This window comes from Carettochelys insculpta, chromosome 13, assembly GCF_033958435.1.
Source record: "Carettochelys insculpta isolate YL-2023 chromosome 13, ASM3395843v1, whole genome shotgun sequence".
Classification (NCBI taxonomy): Eukaryota; Metazoa; Chordata; order Testudines; family Carettochelyidae; genus Carettochelys; species Carettochelys insculpta.
This window is the reverse complement of record NC_134149.1, coordinates 30,228,892-30,248,312: the sequence shown is the minus strand read 5'-3', so window position 1 is coordinate 30,248,312 and position 19,421 is coordinate 30,228,892. Positions and strand designations below refer to the sequence as shown.

The 19,421-nt window shown below is 40.9% G+C and overlaps 1 protein-coding gene across 1 annotated transcript in view; it reads right to left on the bottom strand.

Moving 5' to 3' along the window:
* LOC142020423 (connector enhancer of kinase suppressor of ras 2-like) overlaps positions 1-19,421 on the bottom strand; it is a 581,534-nt gene that overhangs the window by 182,999 nt on the left and 379,114 nt on the right. Inside the window, exons 11-12 of the mRNA XM_075008216.1 lie at positions 16,014-16,219; positions 2,510-2,587 (exon numbers count right to left, since the gene is read on the bottom strand). Of these exons, the coding sequence (XP_074864317.1) occupies positions 2,510-2,587; positions 16,014-16,219 (284 nt within the window). The remainder of the gene's footprint in view (positions 1-2,509; positions 2,588-16,013; positions 16,220-19,421) is intronic.

The window sequence follows — 19,421 nt, the reverse complement described above, 5'->3', positions numbered from 1 at the left end:
CCTACATCATCTATCCATTCTCTGTGGGGTCTGCCTCTCCTATTTGAACCTTTCATTATGTAGAATACCAGGGCCTTGATTTTTCATTCATTGTTCATTCTGCAAATACGCCCGATTAGCTGTAAGTTGGGTTGTATAACCTTCTGCAGTAGGTTTTCTTTTGGCTGCATCTTCCTATATAATTTCGCATTGGTGACCTTCTGCATCCATCCTATTCCCAGCATATTTCTATAACAACTCCTCTTGAACGCCAATATCCTTCTCTTCAAACTTTTCGTTATCACCCCACCCATGTCTCACACCTGTACAACATGCTGCTGAATACATGTTTTCAAGACGCTCAGCTTCGTTCCTAAGCTAATCACTTTGCTTTTCCAGATCTCATCCATCACCTTCAAACTCGCTCTCGCTTTCGCTATTCTAGTTGCTATTTCCTTCCTACAGTGTAGCTCATGCATCATGTTGCTCTCCAGATACGTGAACTTCTCTACGTTCTCTAGTTTGATCTCATTTACACGGCTCCCGTCCGACCTCGTATTGCTCAGCTCCCACCTGTGGTCACCTGCTGGAGTGGAGCTGCCGCTTGCACCAGCTTGGTGCCACGGTGCACAGAGCCCCAAAGCCAGGAGCTTGTACCTACTCCCCATGAGGGAGTCCTAACCCCACACATGGGGCCTCTGGTGCCTATACACATACACTCTGCCCCTCTGCACAGCCATGCACACACACCAACCCCTGTGCACAGGACCACACACTCCCTGTCCCAGCCGCTGCCGCTGCAGACAGTGCCATCCACCCTCTCTACCCCGTGCAGAGCACCACCCACACTCCCAGATCATGTACACACAGCAATATCACAGATAATCTGCCCACCGTGTCACCTCCACGCACCCTGTCCCCGCACACCGCCCCACTTCCACACACACAGCCCTGCACACAGCCCCACTTCCACACACCCAGCCCTGCACACAGCCCCACTTCCACACACCCTGCCCTGCAGACTGCCCTACTTCCGCACACCCTGCCCTGCACACTGACCCTACTTCCACACACCCTTCCCCTGCACACTGCCCCACTTCCACACATCCTTCCCCTGCACACTGCCCCAATTCCACACACCCTGACCTGCACACAGCCCCACTTCCACACACCCTGCCCTGCACACTGCCCCAATTCCACACACCCTTCCCCTGCACACTGCCCCACTTCCACACACCCTTCCCCTGCACACTGCCCCACTTCCACACACCCTGTCCTGCAGACTGCCCTACTTCCGCACACCCTGCCCTGCACACTGCCCCAATTCCACACACCCTGCCCTGCAGACTGCCCCACTTCCACACATCCTTCCCCTGCACACTGCCCCAATTCCACACATCCTTCCCCTGCACACTGCCCCAATTCCACACACCCTGCCCTGCACACTGCCCTACTTCCGCACACCCTGCCCTGCACACTGCCCTACTTCCACACAACCTGCTCCTGCCACTAGGGATGCAGACCCCACTAAGGTGGGAGACAGAGGGGTGCGGCGATTCCACCACACACAGTCCCCTCAGCCTGTGAGTCCATGGGGAACCAGACACAGTCCCCCCGGCCAGCGTAATCAGTGTGTTATTATACAATAATAATAATAATAATAATAATAATAATAATAATAATAATGTATTCTCTTTTACTACAAAATAACTACAATGAATAAGTGAGGGGATGCAATTTTGTATTCTTGCCTCAGGTGCAAAATTAGCTAGTTGCGGCTCTGCTGATCCCCCAGTATCGATGGGGTGGGGGCAGGTAATACGGAACAATGTGCCTGCTTTAAGAAAAAGTTTGCACACCTGCAGGAGATCTTCACAAAGGGGCTGTCCTGTTAAAATGGGATGTCTGGTCACTTTGCCACTGACAGCTGTGACAGATGAGGAACAGTCAGTCAGTTTCATCTCCCCACCAATCAACCTCAATTGTGAGAAATGCATTACTTTACCTTTGGGCACTATTTCTGCCACCAGACCTTTTCAAAGGCCCAACCCTGAAGCCTTGTTCATTCAAAGTGCTCACTGAAATCAGTGGAAGCTTGAACACGCAGGGACTGCCAGAATGAGACTGGATGTTGCAGTTTCATTACTAAGCGTGAAATGCTCATCTAACTGGGCACTAAGTATGACATTCTACATACATAATGTGAGTACAGAATCATAATGACTGAATATATTTCCAAGTTTTATATTCCATTAGCAATTATCTGAGCAATACAGTCACTGTGAAATTTGGAAGTGTATTTCACTTTTGTTACAATTAAAGAGGATAAAAGTCTGTAACTGACTTAATTCTGTTTTAATTTTCAGGAATGCAGGAGTAACAGGACAGCTAGTGGGCATGTTCTTCTGTACTCTTCATGGTATTCATCCGAACTACTACAAGGGTCTGTGCTGCACATTTTCATCTTTCTAAAACAACAGAAAGAGAAACATTGGATCACAACAATGGAGATGGTACTCACCTCGGCTACCTCTCTTGTACATGTTTGGTTCTTTTGAGTCCCCTATCCAGCTGAACTCTGCAGGCATAGAAACAGGTCTCAAGTCACCTGGAAACAATCAAAGAAGAACCAGTTTAATTTTTGCAACTAGTTAATAAAAGGTTTTTATGTGGTAGAATAACTAATGCCTGCAAACTTATCAGAAAAATTGCCCACCCATGTAAGTCCTTTTATTAGTATCTATTTATTATGAAGATTGCAGCTCCCCGAAGCTTTTAAATATTATGGACCAGATTCTGCTCTTTGTTATGGTGATTTAAATATTAACTCCACGGATTTCAGTAGTTATTTTTTATTATAATTGAGATTAGCATTTTGCTGCATAGCTATCACTGGCAAAACTGTTCCCAGCTCAACGAATCTGTGATTTTGGATGGAGAAACAAAGCTTCCTGAAGTGGCTAATATGCTTTGATAAAATTAGAAAGGTCACTGATCACCCACAATAAGTCAAAACTCTCAGTCTAAAAATTGTATATGCTGTCTGTTATGGGAATGTTTTACCCACACAGAAGGTGGAGTGGTTGCAAATGCCTTGATGGAAAAAAGGATACCTTGTGTGAGAATAACACAGATTCAGAAATGATAGTTTCCATTAATCTTACCTTTACTATAATGACTGCACTACAACCATTCTGAATGAATGTGTAAGCCTCATTCCATGCTATAGACCCAGTACTCATTATGATAACAGGGCCATTAAACTTGGAATTCTGACTGTGGGAGGAGTAATTGTTTTTGACCTTGTCACTGCAGATTATTATCAGTGAACACACAGAATGACTCTCTAAATCATGAGTTAAAACCTGTTTGAAATAATCATTCAAAAAAGCTTTCCAAAAAGCAAGCAGAGTGGTTGTTTTCAGAAGCATTAGACACTGCCCAACTATCTCGTTCCTAAAATAGTCACATATCTGAAAACACTGTACACAAAAGTTTCCTTTTTTATTTCCCATAGGTCATTTTAAAAATTCTAGTGTTTATTACTGAAAAAAGTACAGTAGGGTCTCAACACTGGCGAACCTAAGGTTTTCAAATACAAGTATTTGCAAGTGGCTGCCAGTGGCTGCTTCCCTGGGGCTCGAGGGCCCAGAGCTCTGGGAGTTGCCACTTTCCTGGGGCTCTGGGCAGGAGGGCCGGCAGCTGTGGCTTCCCCAGGGCCCTAGGCAGGGAGCACCGACAGCCACCGCTTCCCCTGGGGCTCAGGTGAGGAGTGCTGGCAGCTGCCACTTCCTCCAAGGCCCCGTGCAGGAGTGCCAGCAGCTGCTGCTTTCCCAGGGCCCCATGCAGGAGCACTGGCAGCCCCGGCTTCCCCCACGCTCTGGGTAGGAGCCCTGGCAGCTGGGCTCCTGGCGGGAGTGGCTGCCCTACAGTACTGTATTTGCAAAATTCAGCATTTGTGAGGATTCTCAACATGGAACCCTCGCGTGTGTTGAGACCCTACTGCATTTATTGTGCATAGCTACCAGAGTGACAGATGAATGAAGTTCATTATTTACTGATATGTGAAACATCTTCATTGAGTGTTCTATCTTAACTAAGCTGTGAATCATTCATAATATTACTTCAACCATAAATTATTTTATTGGAAGATTTGTTTCAGAATAATCATATCCTAGAAATAACAAGGTATTATTTACCTTGCTCTATTGTTCTAATGGTCCTTTTTGTTAACCATCTATTTTAAAATATAGATAATAGACCTAATTATAATAAAGGGCATTTTTAGTACTTATTTGAATTGTCCCTGACTTGGATTTTGCTTCCATTATATTTTCTTAAATACCTTTGATTTCAGTTTTATGTATGATGCCTTTGAACAAACCTTCTAATGGGGAAGGGCAAGAAGGGACAGGTGCCTTTGAGCCTGGTGATTCAGAAGGTCATGAAGTGTGTGACGACATGGCAAAATCAATCTCTCTGGGCTTGGCCATTGACCCTGCGAATACTCCATGCGATTGTGTAGAATAAGGGATGTCAGCTTGAGCAGGGCTACAATACACTACTTTCTACACTAGGGCAGGAAGTTGATTCTGCTGCATCAATTCTAGCTAGAATTGCATATCTGGGATTGTAACAGAGAGATAGCCGTGTTAGCCTATATACTATCAAAACAAAAAAGCAGTCCAGTAGCACTTTAAAGACTAACAAAATAATTTATTAGGTGGTGAACTTTTGTGGGACAGACCCACTGAAGAAGTGGGTCTGCCCCACGAAAACTCACCACCTACTAAATTATTTTGTTAGTCTTCAAAGTGCGACTGGACTGCTTTTTTGTTTTGATATCTGGGATTGACTTTCCTCCCTGGTGTAGACCAGGCCTTGGTCATTTGGCTCTCTGTTAGTCACTACAGGCTGTGGTTCACCTGGAATCCTTGAGCCATCTTATTCTGCATTCAGTTGACTGTTCTTTCGGAGGAACAAACTGTAAATATGAGTTTCTGTTCCATCCTTCCCTGTCAGTTGCAATTTTATATGATCTGGGTGAGGAATTCTTTTTCTTTACAACAGCTGGAGTTCTCCATCCTTTTTCTTCCCCCAGTTGGACACAAACTCTGTCACCATATTTTAGTTCTGTCAGTTCTCTGAATAATGTCTGTTGTACAAATACTTCTAAGCTCTTTTTGCCTTTTTATCTGGTTTAGGCACTCTCAGTCCCTGGTCACTTTAGAGAGAGATTATTTTCCAAAAGCAGAAAAAGCAGTAGTTCTCAGCGATCTTCCCATCTTGAGTTGGGCTATCCAGTATCTATTCTCACTGGTTATCTGTAACTCGTAATAGGAATGAACGGGTTGTCTTGTTACATGACTTTGTTGGCTCCCTGTTAGCTCTCTGTTAGTAATATGACCAAAATCATATTTTGGTTGGAATGACAAAACCACTGAATTATGTGGAATTATGAATTACATGGAATTATAAATTATGATCCATTGTCCTTCACTAATTGTTCTAGAATACTGAAACAACAAACCTGCATGAGTTTCTTGATAACACGATGGCTATGCCAAGAATAGATGGATTTGTCAGCAAAATGGCCATTTTGTTAACAAAACCCACAGGGTGCCCAGATTCCCTAGGGTGTACTGTTGACAGTAAGTCGACAGAACTCAGCACTTTCGTCGACAGCTGTACCCCATTCACCATGAGGAAGAACACCCTTGATGACAGAGATCCGTCAAGAAAACACCAATCTGGACATTGTAGGGGGCCTTATGTCAACAGAAAGGGCTTCCGGGACACCAGGCAACCCTGTCTGCTGCTTTTCTGGTTGGCTGTTATGACGATAGAGTGGCCGGGCAGTCCAGCTGCTCTCTGTTGACAGACTGGATCACTTTTTCCAATCTGCCCTGAGGTCTGGCTGCAATCTGGAGACAGAAGTTTGTCGGAAGATATCTTCTGACAAAAACTTCTGCCAACAAATCCCTCTAGTGTAGACATAGCTTATGAGACATGTTATGTCTTTAGATACATTTTTTTCTATATACCAGGAAAAACTGAGTAATGATGTCCTCCAAATTCACATAAATCTGCAGCTAGTCTTTTCCAGTATCTGCCTGGTAGAGGAGTTGTTATTAAACAATCTTCCTGCATTGCTGGTTTGATAGTTCTGCAATGTTAAAATATTTTATTCTTTATGTACTTACTGATGCACAGTCACCACACCAGCTGGCTAGCTTTGTTGCAAATATATTGTAAGTGAGATAAAGCAGTATCATAGTATTAAGCTGGTTAGCCATATGGCTAGTTTCAGATGTCCTTCATGGATGTGATTTAGAATGTCTCTCATTGTTCTTGGAATTATGATGTAAACATCTTTAATCAGAAGTTCATCTGACTCATTTAACTAATCATATACCACAAAGAAGCCTGTTGTCAAGGCTGCTTCTACACATGCCACCTCTGACTGAATGATGTTAGGCCCAACTGGGCCAAGTATCTAAAGGGCACTAAGGCTGCTTGTACACCACCTGTTGGGGGTGGCATGGTAATGAGGCAATTTGAAGCAGGCTAAGGAGGAGCTAACGTACATATTCAGCAGCTCATTAGCATAATGGTGGCAGTGTGAATTTCAAAGTGCAGACTTCAAATTGCAGATTGATGGCGTAGATGGGGGCAGCTTCGAAATAAGCACCCCATTTCAACAACTTCTCACTCCCACAGAACAAGATTGGAGTAAGGGAATGTCCAAGTGGGGCACTTATTTCAAAGCTGCCCCCCATCTACAATATCAAGCTGCAATTCAAAGTCTGCACTTTGAAATTCGCGTGGCCACTGTTATGCTAATGAGGCACTGAATATGCACATTAGCACTTCATTAGCCTTATTCAAATTACCTCATTACCATGCCACCTCTGACTGTGACAGTGGCCACGCGAATTTCAAAGTGCAGACTTTGAATTGCAGCTTGACATTGTAGATGGGGAGCAGCTTTGAAATAAGTGCCCCACTTGGACATTCCCTTACTCCAATCTTGTTCTGTGGGAGTGAGAAGTTGTTGAAATGGGGTGCTTATTTCGAAGCTGCCCCCATCTACGCCATCAATCTGCAATTTGAAGTCTGCACTTTGAAATTCACACTGCCACCATTATGCTAATGAGCTGCTGAATATGTACGTTAGCTCCTCCTTAGCCTGCTTCAAATTGCCTCATTACCATGCCACCCCCAACAGGTGGTGTACAAGCAGCCTTAGTGCCCTTTAGATACTTGGCCCAGTTGGGCCTAACATCATTCAGAATTTCTTGAAGTTTGGTATCTGTCAAGGCTGCTTGTTGTAACTGACGCAGTCCCCTCTTTGATATTGGTTGGTGTCTGGCACAGCATCTATAAATACCTTTCCATCATTTTCAAGTGGATTTTGGGAAACTTCTTTAGCCAAAGGAAGTGCTAAACTGACAATCATCAGTTCTTTCAGGGAGTCGAAGTCTGCTCTTTTGAAATCTATGCTTCAGCCTTGTCAGCTCTTCATCAGAAGCAAGCTTCACACAGACCAGAACACATTAATGCAAAGCAGCACCAGATTCCACCATGAACATCGATAGAAAACTGCAGGTGTATCTCCACTTCTATTTTTCAAGATCCATGGTTCCTACATGTACCACTTACCACATATGCTACACCTTACCCAATGCATCAAATCTCCAGCTTCAGCTACATGGGTGAAACCAGAAAATCACTACAATCTCAGATGAACTCACACATGAAAATGAATAAAAGACATAAAATATTGACACCTGAACACTTTCCAGATCTTAGTCCAATGTGGGCATATGATGACAAAGTAAGCTACACACGTGTCAGTAAAATACAGCTTAGCATTCCATTACTCTCTCTAGGCCCCTCTTCTGGGAGCAAACTACTGCAAACCAACAGGGGAAAACAGCAGAGGACCTCCAGGGCCATGCTGTGCCACAAATGGAATATTTGGAAACAGCACCTGCAGCATACAGATACTCTAAACATATATATGGCACAATACTATATTATATATCAAAATTAGGTTACAATTTAGATGTTAATTTGAGTCTCACTATATAGGATTTTTATTTTCATTGAAATTGCCAAGTTTCAGAGTATATTGAAAGTTTAATGAATGCAAAGCAAGACATGTAAACATATCGCTCAGCTATAGCTATTGTGACAGCAACACACAGAGGGTTATTGCTGCTGAAATACAGAATACTCCCATCGTGACTTTTTTGGGGGAGGGGGGTTGCAATATTTACACATTCCATTTCACTACTATACATCCTAACACATGCTCTGAATTCCCTCATCATGTTCACCCATTACCTCTAGGAATTATATATAGGAATGCTGCAACTCCAGGGGTCATCATGAAAAATTACTGAAACAGAAAATTACTGAACCTGGTATCTGAACCTAAAGTAGTTATTATAAAAGAATAATTTAAAACACAAAATCCAACCGGTTCAACATGTACGTATGTTTTAAGTACACAGTCAAAGGGAGAGACAAGATAGTCTGCAAGCATGCAAATTCAGATCTATGATCTATAAGTCTTAGAAAAATAAATTAGCAAATATATTGTAACTGAGACAAAGTATTATCATGGTACTAAGTTGTATCTTCACTTAAAGTTTTGAAAATGGCAAACTGAAGGGAAGGGATTTTCACTGTCTAGCTTGGTTTTTGCTCTTGCTATAAACATAAAATTTCATTCGCAGGGATTATTGAAGATTCAGTAAATCTACTACTCTAGATCATGGTTTCCCAAACTGGGGGGTGTGAAGAAATTCTGGGGGCGGGATGCTGAGGCAACTCAGTCTCCTCCATTCCCCCCCATCTTCCCCCTTCCCCAAGAAAGATCCGGTCTTTGCTTCTGGCTCTCAGCCCCTGCCATTTTATGTGGGTGACCCAGTGCAGCCACTATTTAAAGTAGGCAACTGGCAAAGAGCCACATGGAACTAGCTGCCTTCTGCAAATGAGAGTGAGTGTGGGTTGGTGGGGAGGAGGAGGAGGATGGGGTTAGATGTGGGGGTGGAGGTGCCTGGCTTGTGGGAGGCTTGCAGGACTTGAAGGGCTCAGGTGGCCGGCCGGCTTGTGAGGTTTTCTCAAAAATCAGAAAGTGGGGTGTGAAGCCAAAAAGTTTGGGAATCACTGCACTAGATTATGGTCATTATTCACATTTTGACAAGAATGTATGAACTGGAGTTTGTATGATTCCAACAAACACTGAATTGAGAGTAGGAGAGAGATTTAAAAGATATTTAATTTTTAAGTAATATTTTTCCTCTTTACCCTGAGTATTCAGCTCCAGCAACCGTCACAAGCTTTTAGAGATTGTACCCAAGATACTCTGAAGCTTGCCAGTGTAAACACAATACATGACTACTGAGTCTTCTAAAAGTGGATCATTCAAGAAAAAAATATTTAAAACATACAATAGAGTAGGACTAAAGTTATTTTAAGGGTTAGAAAGTTTAGCTTTCTTTTAATGCTTGTTGAAAACTTCTTGCTTTTCTGATTTCCCCTACAAGTGCCAAAGGTTTCTCTTCATTTTCACTTTCTCTTTATTTGGCAATACCTTTTCCTGTGCTACTTTATTTGTTTATGTTTTTAATTTGCATTCTAAATTTTCAAATAATTTCTTAAAGATGTGGAAAGCAGACACAATGGTCCCATCATGAGTGTAAGAAGAAATTTTAAATGGTTCTGGAAGCTGATGTTTTCACTACAAGATCATGAAAGCAAGGCAAATCCATATTATTGGCTCATATTTCAAACACAGTTCAGACTTCTCTCTAATCCCATGTTAAGGTAGAAGCTTGTTGAATCTACATGTTAAGAAAATGATAAAAATACCATGGTAACAGTACTAACATGGAATCTTACTCTTCAGTGTTAATTTGGTGACTACCCTTTCAAGCATTGTGTAGGTTATAGTGTCTGATTGTACAGTAAACCAGAAATATGCCACAGAGGCAAATGATATACTAAGGTTTCTCCAATCCTACTAGGAAATGGAATGATAATTCAAGTAAGGTTCTGTCCATTCTGTGGTTAAAAATGCAGTATCTATCACCATATTTATATCATAGAATCATAGAACTGGAAGGAACCTTATGAGATCATCAAATCCAGTCTCCTGCCTTTATGGCAGGACCAACTGCCATCTAGATTATCCCTAACAAATGCCTATACAAACTGATCTTAAAGATCTCCCATGATGGAGATTCTACAGCCAAGCTTGGCAATTTATTTCAGTACTTAACCTCCCTGACAGTTAGGAAATTTTTCCTGATGTCCTACCTAAACCTCTCTCACTGCACTTTAAGCCTACCTTTAGAGTATATTTATAAATATATATTTGCATGCAATTGGTGACATATTAATTTTTGTTTGGTTTGAGAAAGTGATAACATTTCCCTGGCATCGAAACTAGTCAAAGGAATTACTCGTTCTGTCAGATGGGACACTCCCTTAGAGACTGGTTCTGTCCTGTGATACACACATATACCTTGACTGAAGTCAATCAGTATGAATGTTTGGGACTCAGTCTGACTTGCAATCTTTTGTTTCACTGAGAAAATTCTAAAGTAAACTCTTTCATATCTGGCAGCACTGGGACCGGGAAGTTGCCAGGTAGTCATATATTCTGGATAACCAAGAGGTCTACCTAGTAGTGCAGAACACTAAAGAAAAACAAGATTAGATATTAAGAAACACACATGTATGCATATGGTCTGAAGAATGGTCTGGATATGGTCTGAAGAAGTGGGTCTGTCCCATGAAAGCTCACCTAATAAACTATTTTGCTAGTCTTTAAAGTGCTACTTGACTGCTTTTTGTTTTGACATGTATGCATAGTACTTTATTTACCAACAACTGTAGTATTGCACACTGTAAACTTATTCTGCATTTGCTGTATTTATTGGTATTTACTTTCACCATACCGTACTTACAGAAAATGTAACTAAAATTTACTTATGGTTAAAATGCCAGTTATTTGAGAGTTCTAGATGATAGAATGCCAAATATGAAAGAGTTTACTGTAGTTGCCACCATTACTGTTGGTAATTAAGCACAAGTCGAAGCTTTGTTCCTTCTGCTTGCAACTTTTTGACCACCACTTCCCAATATACATTTAAATTATTCTTGAAAAAAATTTATGGCAAATACTGTGAGGAATGGCTTCTAGAAGACTCATTTAAAGCAGAGTGGGAATCTGTGCACTATACTTGCCTTCCTCTGTAACACTGCAAAGACACAGGAACCTTAATGATTTTTAGGTTAAATCTATAATTTGGCAAACAGAAGGACAAATTACACTTTACCAGATTACATTTTTGCTGCAAGGGAGCTAACTTTAATAGTAAATAAGATTTCATCATCATCATCATCATCATCATCATCATCATCAATAACCACGGGCTCAGCGCCCGTTGGTGTCTGATGCCTCTCTCACTATTTCCTTCCATCTTTCCCTGTCCAGTGCAGAGTGGCTTCTTTTCTGTAGACTAGCTCTGCACCAATCTACTACTTCATCTATCCATTCTCTGTGGGGTCTGCCTCTCCTAGTCGAACCATCCATTATGCCGAATACCAGGGTCTTGATTTTTCGTTTGTTGTTCATTCCGCAAATATGCCCAAATAGTTGTAGCTTCTGTTTTATAACCTTCTGCAGCAGGCTCTCTTTTGGCTGTATCTTTCTGTATAATTCCTCATTGCTGACCTTCTACATCCATCTTATTCTCAGAATCTTTCTATAACAACTCCTTTTGAGCACCAATATTCTTCTTTTCGAATCTTTCATTATCACCCATGTCTCACATCCATACAACATGCTACTGAACACACGTTTTCAAGATGCTCATCTTCATTCTTAAGCTAATTGCTTTGCTTTTTCAGATCTTATACATCACCTTCAAACTCACTCTTGCTTTTGTTTTCGCTATCCTAGCCGCTATTTCCTTCCTACAGTGTAGACCATACACTATGTTGCTCTCCAGATATGTGAAGTTCTCTACGTTTTCTAGTTCAATACCATCAACACTGATCTTCCTTCCTATTTCCTTATCTCCAAATGCCATTGTTTTTGTTTTATCGATGTTCATAATCAGTCTGTGCCGCTTCCCTTCTTTGTTTAACACCTGCACCGTCTTCACTAGCTTCTCCTCATCTTCCTCAATGATAACTATATTATCCGCGAACCTCAAGTTGTTAGTTCTTTTCCTGTGCACAGATACCCCTTCTACCTCTTCCTTGATCTTGTCCATCACTCTCCAGATATGTGATGAAGATACTTGGCAATATTGGATCTCCTTGTCTCGTACATCTACTTGTTTTAAACCAACTTCCCAATTTGGGTCTCAGGTTCTCATCACTGCCTCTGCATTGTCATTGGTATCCTTTAACAACCGTATCAGTCTGCTATCCACTCCGTATGACTCTAACACTGCCCATGTCACTTTCTGATCTATACTGTCAAATGCCTTTTGAAAATTGATGAAGCTAGTGTATATGTTCTTGTTCTTTCACCGAGCTTTTTCCACTATCAGTCTTAGTGTCAATATCTGCTGTATGGTACTTCTATCTTTTCTGAACCCCGCTTGCTCGTCTGCTGTATGTTCTTTTATCTGAGATCTTAGTCTCTAAGTCAGTATCATCATCAGCACCTTGCCTAGATGACTGGTTAGGGTAATCATTCTGTAGTTATTGCATTCCAGTGTACTTCCTTTTTTGGGTATTGTCACTAGCACAGATCTTGTCCATTCCTTAGGCACCTTCCCTTCTTTCCATGCTATATTACATAGTTGGTGTATTTCCTGAATCATGCTTTCTCTGCCGTATTTGATCATCTCTCCCATGATCTTATCATTTCCAGGGCTCTTGTTGTTCTTTAGTTGTTTCATTGATTTTCTACTTTCTCCTTCAAAATATTGGTCTTGATCTCGATGCTCGGTGGAGATATTTCTTTCAGTTCTTCAATCTGTCTCTCTGAGACACTCAAGTCCAATTGTGCTTTGTATAGGTCAGTGCAATATCTTGGCCATCGCTGCACAGTCTTCTCACTGTTCATGAGCACTTCTTCATTCTCATCTTTGATCGCTATCTGCTTTGGTTGCCATTTCCTATTAATATTCCTAATTGTTTTATACGCCTCCCTGGTCTTACATTTGCCGTAATACCTCTCTATATCTTCACATTGCTCCTCTAACCATTTCTCCTTATCCTTTCTGGCTGCTTTCCTTACCAAATAAGAATTACTCTGTGCATATTAGAGAGATTCTTTTCCGTGTTGTTTCATTCCTAATATACTTGTACACTATGTTAGTTTGTGAAGCCCGCATGTAAAGCACTAGCAGAAACTAATAGCAAGGAAATGGATTTTAAATGAAATTCTGTGGGACTTAATGCTGCCACTTTTTCCTCTCCAAATACCACAATAAACCAATGCCACTTTTGAAGATAATCCAAAAGTTAATGAAAGAATAGAGTGGATCTAATATGGCTTGATTTCCCCACACTTCTGGCATTCCTGCATATTTGGGGCTGGATTGGTTTCAAAGAGGACACAGAACCTGGATGCTGGCACTCTACATGACTTACTTCCACAGGAGAAACATTAGAACTTCAAAATAATTTGCTTTTGGAAAATAAGGATGATCATTGGTGAATCATATTGATATGTGGCATTTATTTTTAATATACAGATGAAAGACTAATAAGACTGTTACTGCGTAATCAGCCACGCCGCTGAAGCAAGATTTTTGCTACAAAGTCTGAGGATACCACCAGCCCCCTATTCTTAATTTTAAGAACTGGTTTCTATTCAAGCCTGACTAACTCCACAACTGGTATTTCTAAAAATCCTTAAAATGGGATAGGCATATATTTAAATATGTACTTGATCTCTTTAAAGACAGGATTAGGCAGCACAGATTTACTAGGCTGTTGAGAGCAACCTTGAAAAATTTCTCATCCTGGAATTTCCCAAAGAAAGCAAATCTGGAATGTTCTTAAATCCAGGATGTTTTCAGAAGAAATACAAGCCGTTAGAATAGCACTCTTTTTTAAAAAAAATTGTTTAACATTCTCATTTTTCCTTTCCTTACAGAAGTATTTCCATGCCTAAATTGGGTGCCTGGGATAATATTAAATATTGATCAAAATGCACGTCCAGTTCTCTCTCTTACACTTTGGAAGATATCTTCTCTTGGTTTCTCAAGAAATTTAAAGAAATACAGTAGTGCCACTCAAAGTTTAAACTCTCTAGAGAGAGGTCACAGTGCCAGAAGTCCAGATGGAGATTTTAAACAACTTTTAGGTTGGACATAATTGGACCTGAGGTTTTAGTTTGGGTAAAAAGATGGTACATTTGCAAAATTTAGTTTTACGTTAGAAATGTCCCCCAAAGATTAGGGAACTTGGTCTATGTTTGTAGTATTTTATGACGTAAATTTACCATTGCTTGAGAAAAGCTTGTTTCTTTTGGTGTATTTTTGTAATGTGAGTGCTGCAGAATGCAGAAATGTTCTGATTACTTCTTAGTGAAATATGTTTTATGGTCATAATTTTTGCATAAATAATTGTGTATATGTTATACTATTTCTAATTTAGATAAGTCATAAATGAGTGAGTGGATTTAAGTGCTTTGACTCTCTGACAGAAGGCAAGAGATAGAGTGGAAAAAAAGTATTATTATTGGGTGCCTTTTTATTTACGTTGAATTTGTAACAGCAAGTATTTGTAAGCAGGATTTTCTCTTCACAGTATATATTTTGCCTCTAAAGAGCACTTTATAGCCATGTTATAACTCCATTGCATACTATCTCTAGAAAAGAAGTCTTAGGTCCCTAACTTCATCAGTGATCTTCTGAGTGCAGAGGGAAAGATCTCTTTGTATTCCCTGATGATTCTGGTGACTACAAAAGTCAGATTGAGGGCTGCTCTATGTTATGATACACTGTAATGATGATCCTCAAAAGGATTTGGATAGTTGAGAATGTCATGACTACATCATTCAACAGAAATGTTTCCAGTATGCTCCCTACATCAGAATTGGGAATGAGGAGGACCGAGCCTCCTATTCTCTGATAGCTAGAGATTCTTCAAGTTAGGGCATTCATGCTTTGCATTGCTTCTGTGTCTTGAACAGTTCTCACCAAAAATTTACAGTCCATGCTAGTTAAGTAGAGTACTGGGGCTTGCCAGCAACAATAGTATGCTTCTGAGCTGATTAGGTCTCAGTTGGAGTATTGTGTCCAGTTCTGGGCACTGCATTTCAAGAAAGATGTGGAGGACTTTGAGAGGGTCCAGAGAAGAGCAACAATGACTGAAGGTCTAGAAAACATGACTTACGAGGGAAGACTGAAAGAAATGGATTTGTTTAGGATGGAAAAGAGAAGACTGAGAGGAAAGATCCCTTCCAATACTAGTACTCTATGATTCTATACTATTTTAAACATGTGTGACTCCCCCACAAGAAAATAATCTCTGCACTGAAAAGAAAATTTACCACATATACAAGAGTAATTTGGCTTCTATTATTGCTTCAATAATGGTATTCTAAAGTTTGCTGGTCATCAATGTTCATCCTTAATATATACAAATACATTTATAGCTCAACAACACTTTTACCATGTATTATATACAATACTTGGTATCTATATAAAATGAGAGTTTATTTTTATTACAAGATTTTGCAATCACACTGAGCACTGACGATCCTAGGATCTCAGATTGCATTGCAAGCAGTAGCCAATTAATCCTCACAATACCTGCTAAGATACTAAGTAATTATACCCTTTTATAGATGGTTAAGTTAGGGATGACATTTGACATTTCATTTTCAGATGATTTCATCTTCTAAGAATATCTTTTCAAGCAGTTCCATAATATTTTAGAAGCTCATATTGTAGCAGAGTGTGACTACTAGTTGGAAAATAATATAGTGTTAGTAATGCAATTTTTTAATCTGGTCTATTTCTGAAGGCCAAAGCAATGAAGCCTACCATGAGTAGGTGTCTTTTCCCTTCTCCGAACTCCTGTGGTTCTGCCTCTTTCATACTCAGAGCCACCTGGATGGCCCTCATCTTCAATTAATGTGTAATACTTCCCACTTTCATGCTCCAGAAAGTAGCTGGGTGACTCAGAGCCTTTCATTCCAGACTTTCCATATTTGCTGATGTCATCACAAGACATGATTCCAATTTCATCCCTAAAAATAGTGACATAAAATAGTAAACCAAAGAGATATGTGGAAAAGGACCATTCAGTGACGGCAGCCTAAACTGGGCCTACTACTTCCCACTCTCTTCTGGACAATCCTGCATCATCATTAGGATAGAACTGATTATGTGAAAGAGAAATTTGATATTTTTCATGATTTGGTATTAACTGAAAGAGAAAATGAATGTATCTTCAGCCAAAATAGAAAGCAGTGCAGAGCATTTTCTTTCTGTTTTCTTTAAAAGAATTAGGCGAAATTAAATATTTTATTTTTAGTGTTTATCAAACTTTTGGAACAAGTACTCATTTAAAAAATAGTATATGCAGTGTCTATAATCATACAAGGAAAAACACTGTTTCCAATATTAAGGCTGTCAAGTGATTAAAAAATTAATTGCAATTAGTCATGTGAATAAGTGTGCTGCTAAACAATCACAGAATACTGTTTATTTAAACATTGTGTCTGTTTTGTACATTTTCAAACATATTGATTTTTCTCACAACTCAAAGGCCGTTTCTACACAGGCCACTTTCTTCGAAAGTGGCATGGTAATACAGAGCCCAAAATATGCTAATGAGGCACAGATGCAAATTCCCCATGCCTCATTAGCATAACTTCACTTGATTTGGAGTCTGGAAGACCGTTCTTCCGGACTCCACAATGCCGTGTAGAAGCGCGGCCCTGGCGGAGCTTCCGGAAGGAAGACCTTCTTCCGGAGGCCCCTTCTTCCCAAAAATTCACATAACGTTATGCTAACGAGGCATGGGGAATTTGCATATGTGCCTCATTAGCATATTTCGAGCTGTGTATTACCATGCCACTTTTGAAGATAGCGGCCTGTAGAAATGGCCAAAATGTACAATGCTCATTTTATGTTTATTTCTGATTACAAGTATTTGTACTGCAAAAACTCAAAAGAAAATGTATTTTTCAATTCCCATATTACAAATGCTGTAGTGCAATTTTTATCATGAAATCTGAACTTACAAATGTAGAATTATGTTTAAAAAGTGCATTCATAATAAAACAATGTAAAACTTTTGCACCTAAATTCCACTCAATCTTACTTCTCATTCAGCTAATTACTCAAACAACTTTGTTGACATTTGCACATGATAATGCTGCTGGTTTCTTGTTCACATGTCACCTAAAAGTGAGAACAGACATCAGCATGGCACTGTCATATCAGACACTGCAAGTAATTTACGTCAGATGTGCTAAAGATTCACATGCCCCTTCATGCTTCAAACACCATTCCAGAGGACATGTGTCCATAGTGCTCAATAACGATGTAAAACATAGTGGACTGGTTCATAATCTGAGGCTATGTCCACACTACATGCTAAAGTTGATATTAAGACAGTTAGCTCGATTTTACAATGTCACTGTCTTCACTGTAAATACCATCAAGTCAATTTTAGGGAGTGCTACGGTTGATATTATACCACCATCGAAAGTTACTTGGTGTAGCATCAAGTTCAAATTTAAAAGTTCGAATTAAGGCTAGGGTAGAAACACCATGCCTTAAATCAATTTTATTAGCTTCCAGAGGTGTCCGTATGTATCCCAAAATACCCCATGATTGTCCACTCTGGCCACTTCCATCACTGCTGCTCCCCAGGTGAGCAGGAAGTGGTAAAAGGAAGCCTGCGAATTTGAATTCATCACCAGCAAGCCCGGGAAACTTAAAGGGTGCCCGGAAGACTGAATTTCTTTTAGCCATCACATCGGTAGCCATCACATTGCTTTGGTAGCCATCACATTGCACCAGTAGCCATCTCTTGCCATCATGAGTACTCAGGTTTGTGATCTGAGTTCTCAGGGTCACAAGAGAGCTCCAACATGGACACATAATGTGATCATGGATCTCCTGGCTGTTTGTGGAGAGGAGTCAGTGGCGGGCAGACTTCAAGTGTCAAAGCAAAATGTGGAAATTTCTGAAAAGATTTTGCATGGGGTGATTGACAGAGGTTACTCCCTGGACGCTCAGCAAAGGTCAGTGAGGGCGAAAGGTCACTGAAGAGGAAAGAACTCTGGCAGGCTTATCATAAAGTACAGGAAACAAATGGGCAATCCAGGTCATCTCCAAAGACATGCCAGTATTATGAATAGCTGGATGTGGTTCTTGGGAGGGATCTGACATATTGTCCATTCTTAATTTGAACTTTTCTGGAAGCCCTTTTTCAGAGTCTGTGATGAGCTAAGAGGATCTGAGCCTGGGAGTGGGCAGAAGGAAGAGGGCAATAAAGAGAAGGTTGGGGGGCAACCAGCAGGGGCCTGAGGAGGCTGTCCCCGACAGCCCAGAGCTCTTCACTCTCAACCTCAATCCAGTTCCCTCTACACCAGTCCCTGAAACACTGGGGCCTAGCTGTTCTGGTGAGCATTTTTTTTTCTAGAATGCTACTAGTGGATTGTGGCTGGGTTTATGTATAGGTTTCCTATGGATCTCTGCCCCTCAGAACAGCATGTTAATATTTCTGGGGATGGAGCACTTATCCTTTTTGGATATCATCCACGTATTCTTGTATTTTTACACAACATTTTTGGGCAGGTCTAACTTATTGTGGCTTCCATGATAGCACACCTTTCCATGCCAGGCAATTAGATAGCGATATGGCATCATGGTGCCACATAGCATTTTGGAAAATTGTCCAGGCTTGTGCTCACACAGGATGAGCATCTCTTCTTTTTTGTTATCTGTTATTCTTATGAGCGTGATGTCTTTTTTGGCAACCTAAAAAAGCGTGGGCAGTTGGCTTAGATTTCTTTGCAATGCTCCCTGCCCTTTCACACTTCCATGGACTGCATTGCCACATCATGTGGTGCTCCATCTTCCCCCCTCTGGAAGGCTGGCAAGTTCTCCTGGGCTTCTCCCCTCCCATCATGCTGCTGGCTTTATTGGCAGCCACTTAGAAATGTTTTTTCACTGCCATAGGACTGGAAAACTTCCCCCTGACTTTCTTTGCTCTTTACATAGATCCCTCCCCACGCAGCTGGCCATGTGGCTGGAACTGAACCTTTCTCCCTGCCACGTGGCTGTCGGGCTCTGCAGACTGTGCTCCCAGACACCAACATGTCCAGTGCAGATTTTCCCTGCTTTAAATGGCCTTTTGTCTGATGAGGGCTGCTCTGGGGAGTGTCAAGAAATGTTTTTCCCCTGCCATGTATCTGGAAAACTTTTCCCCCACCT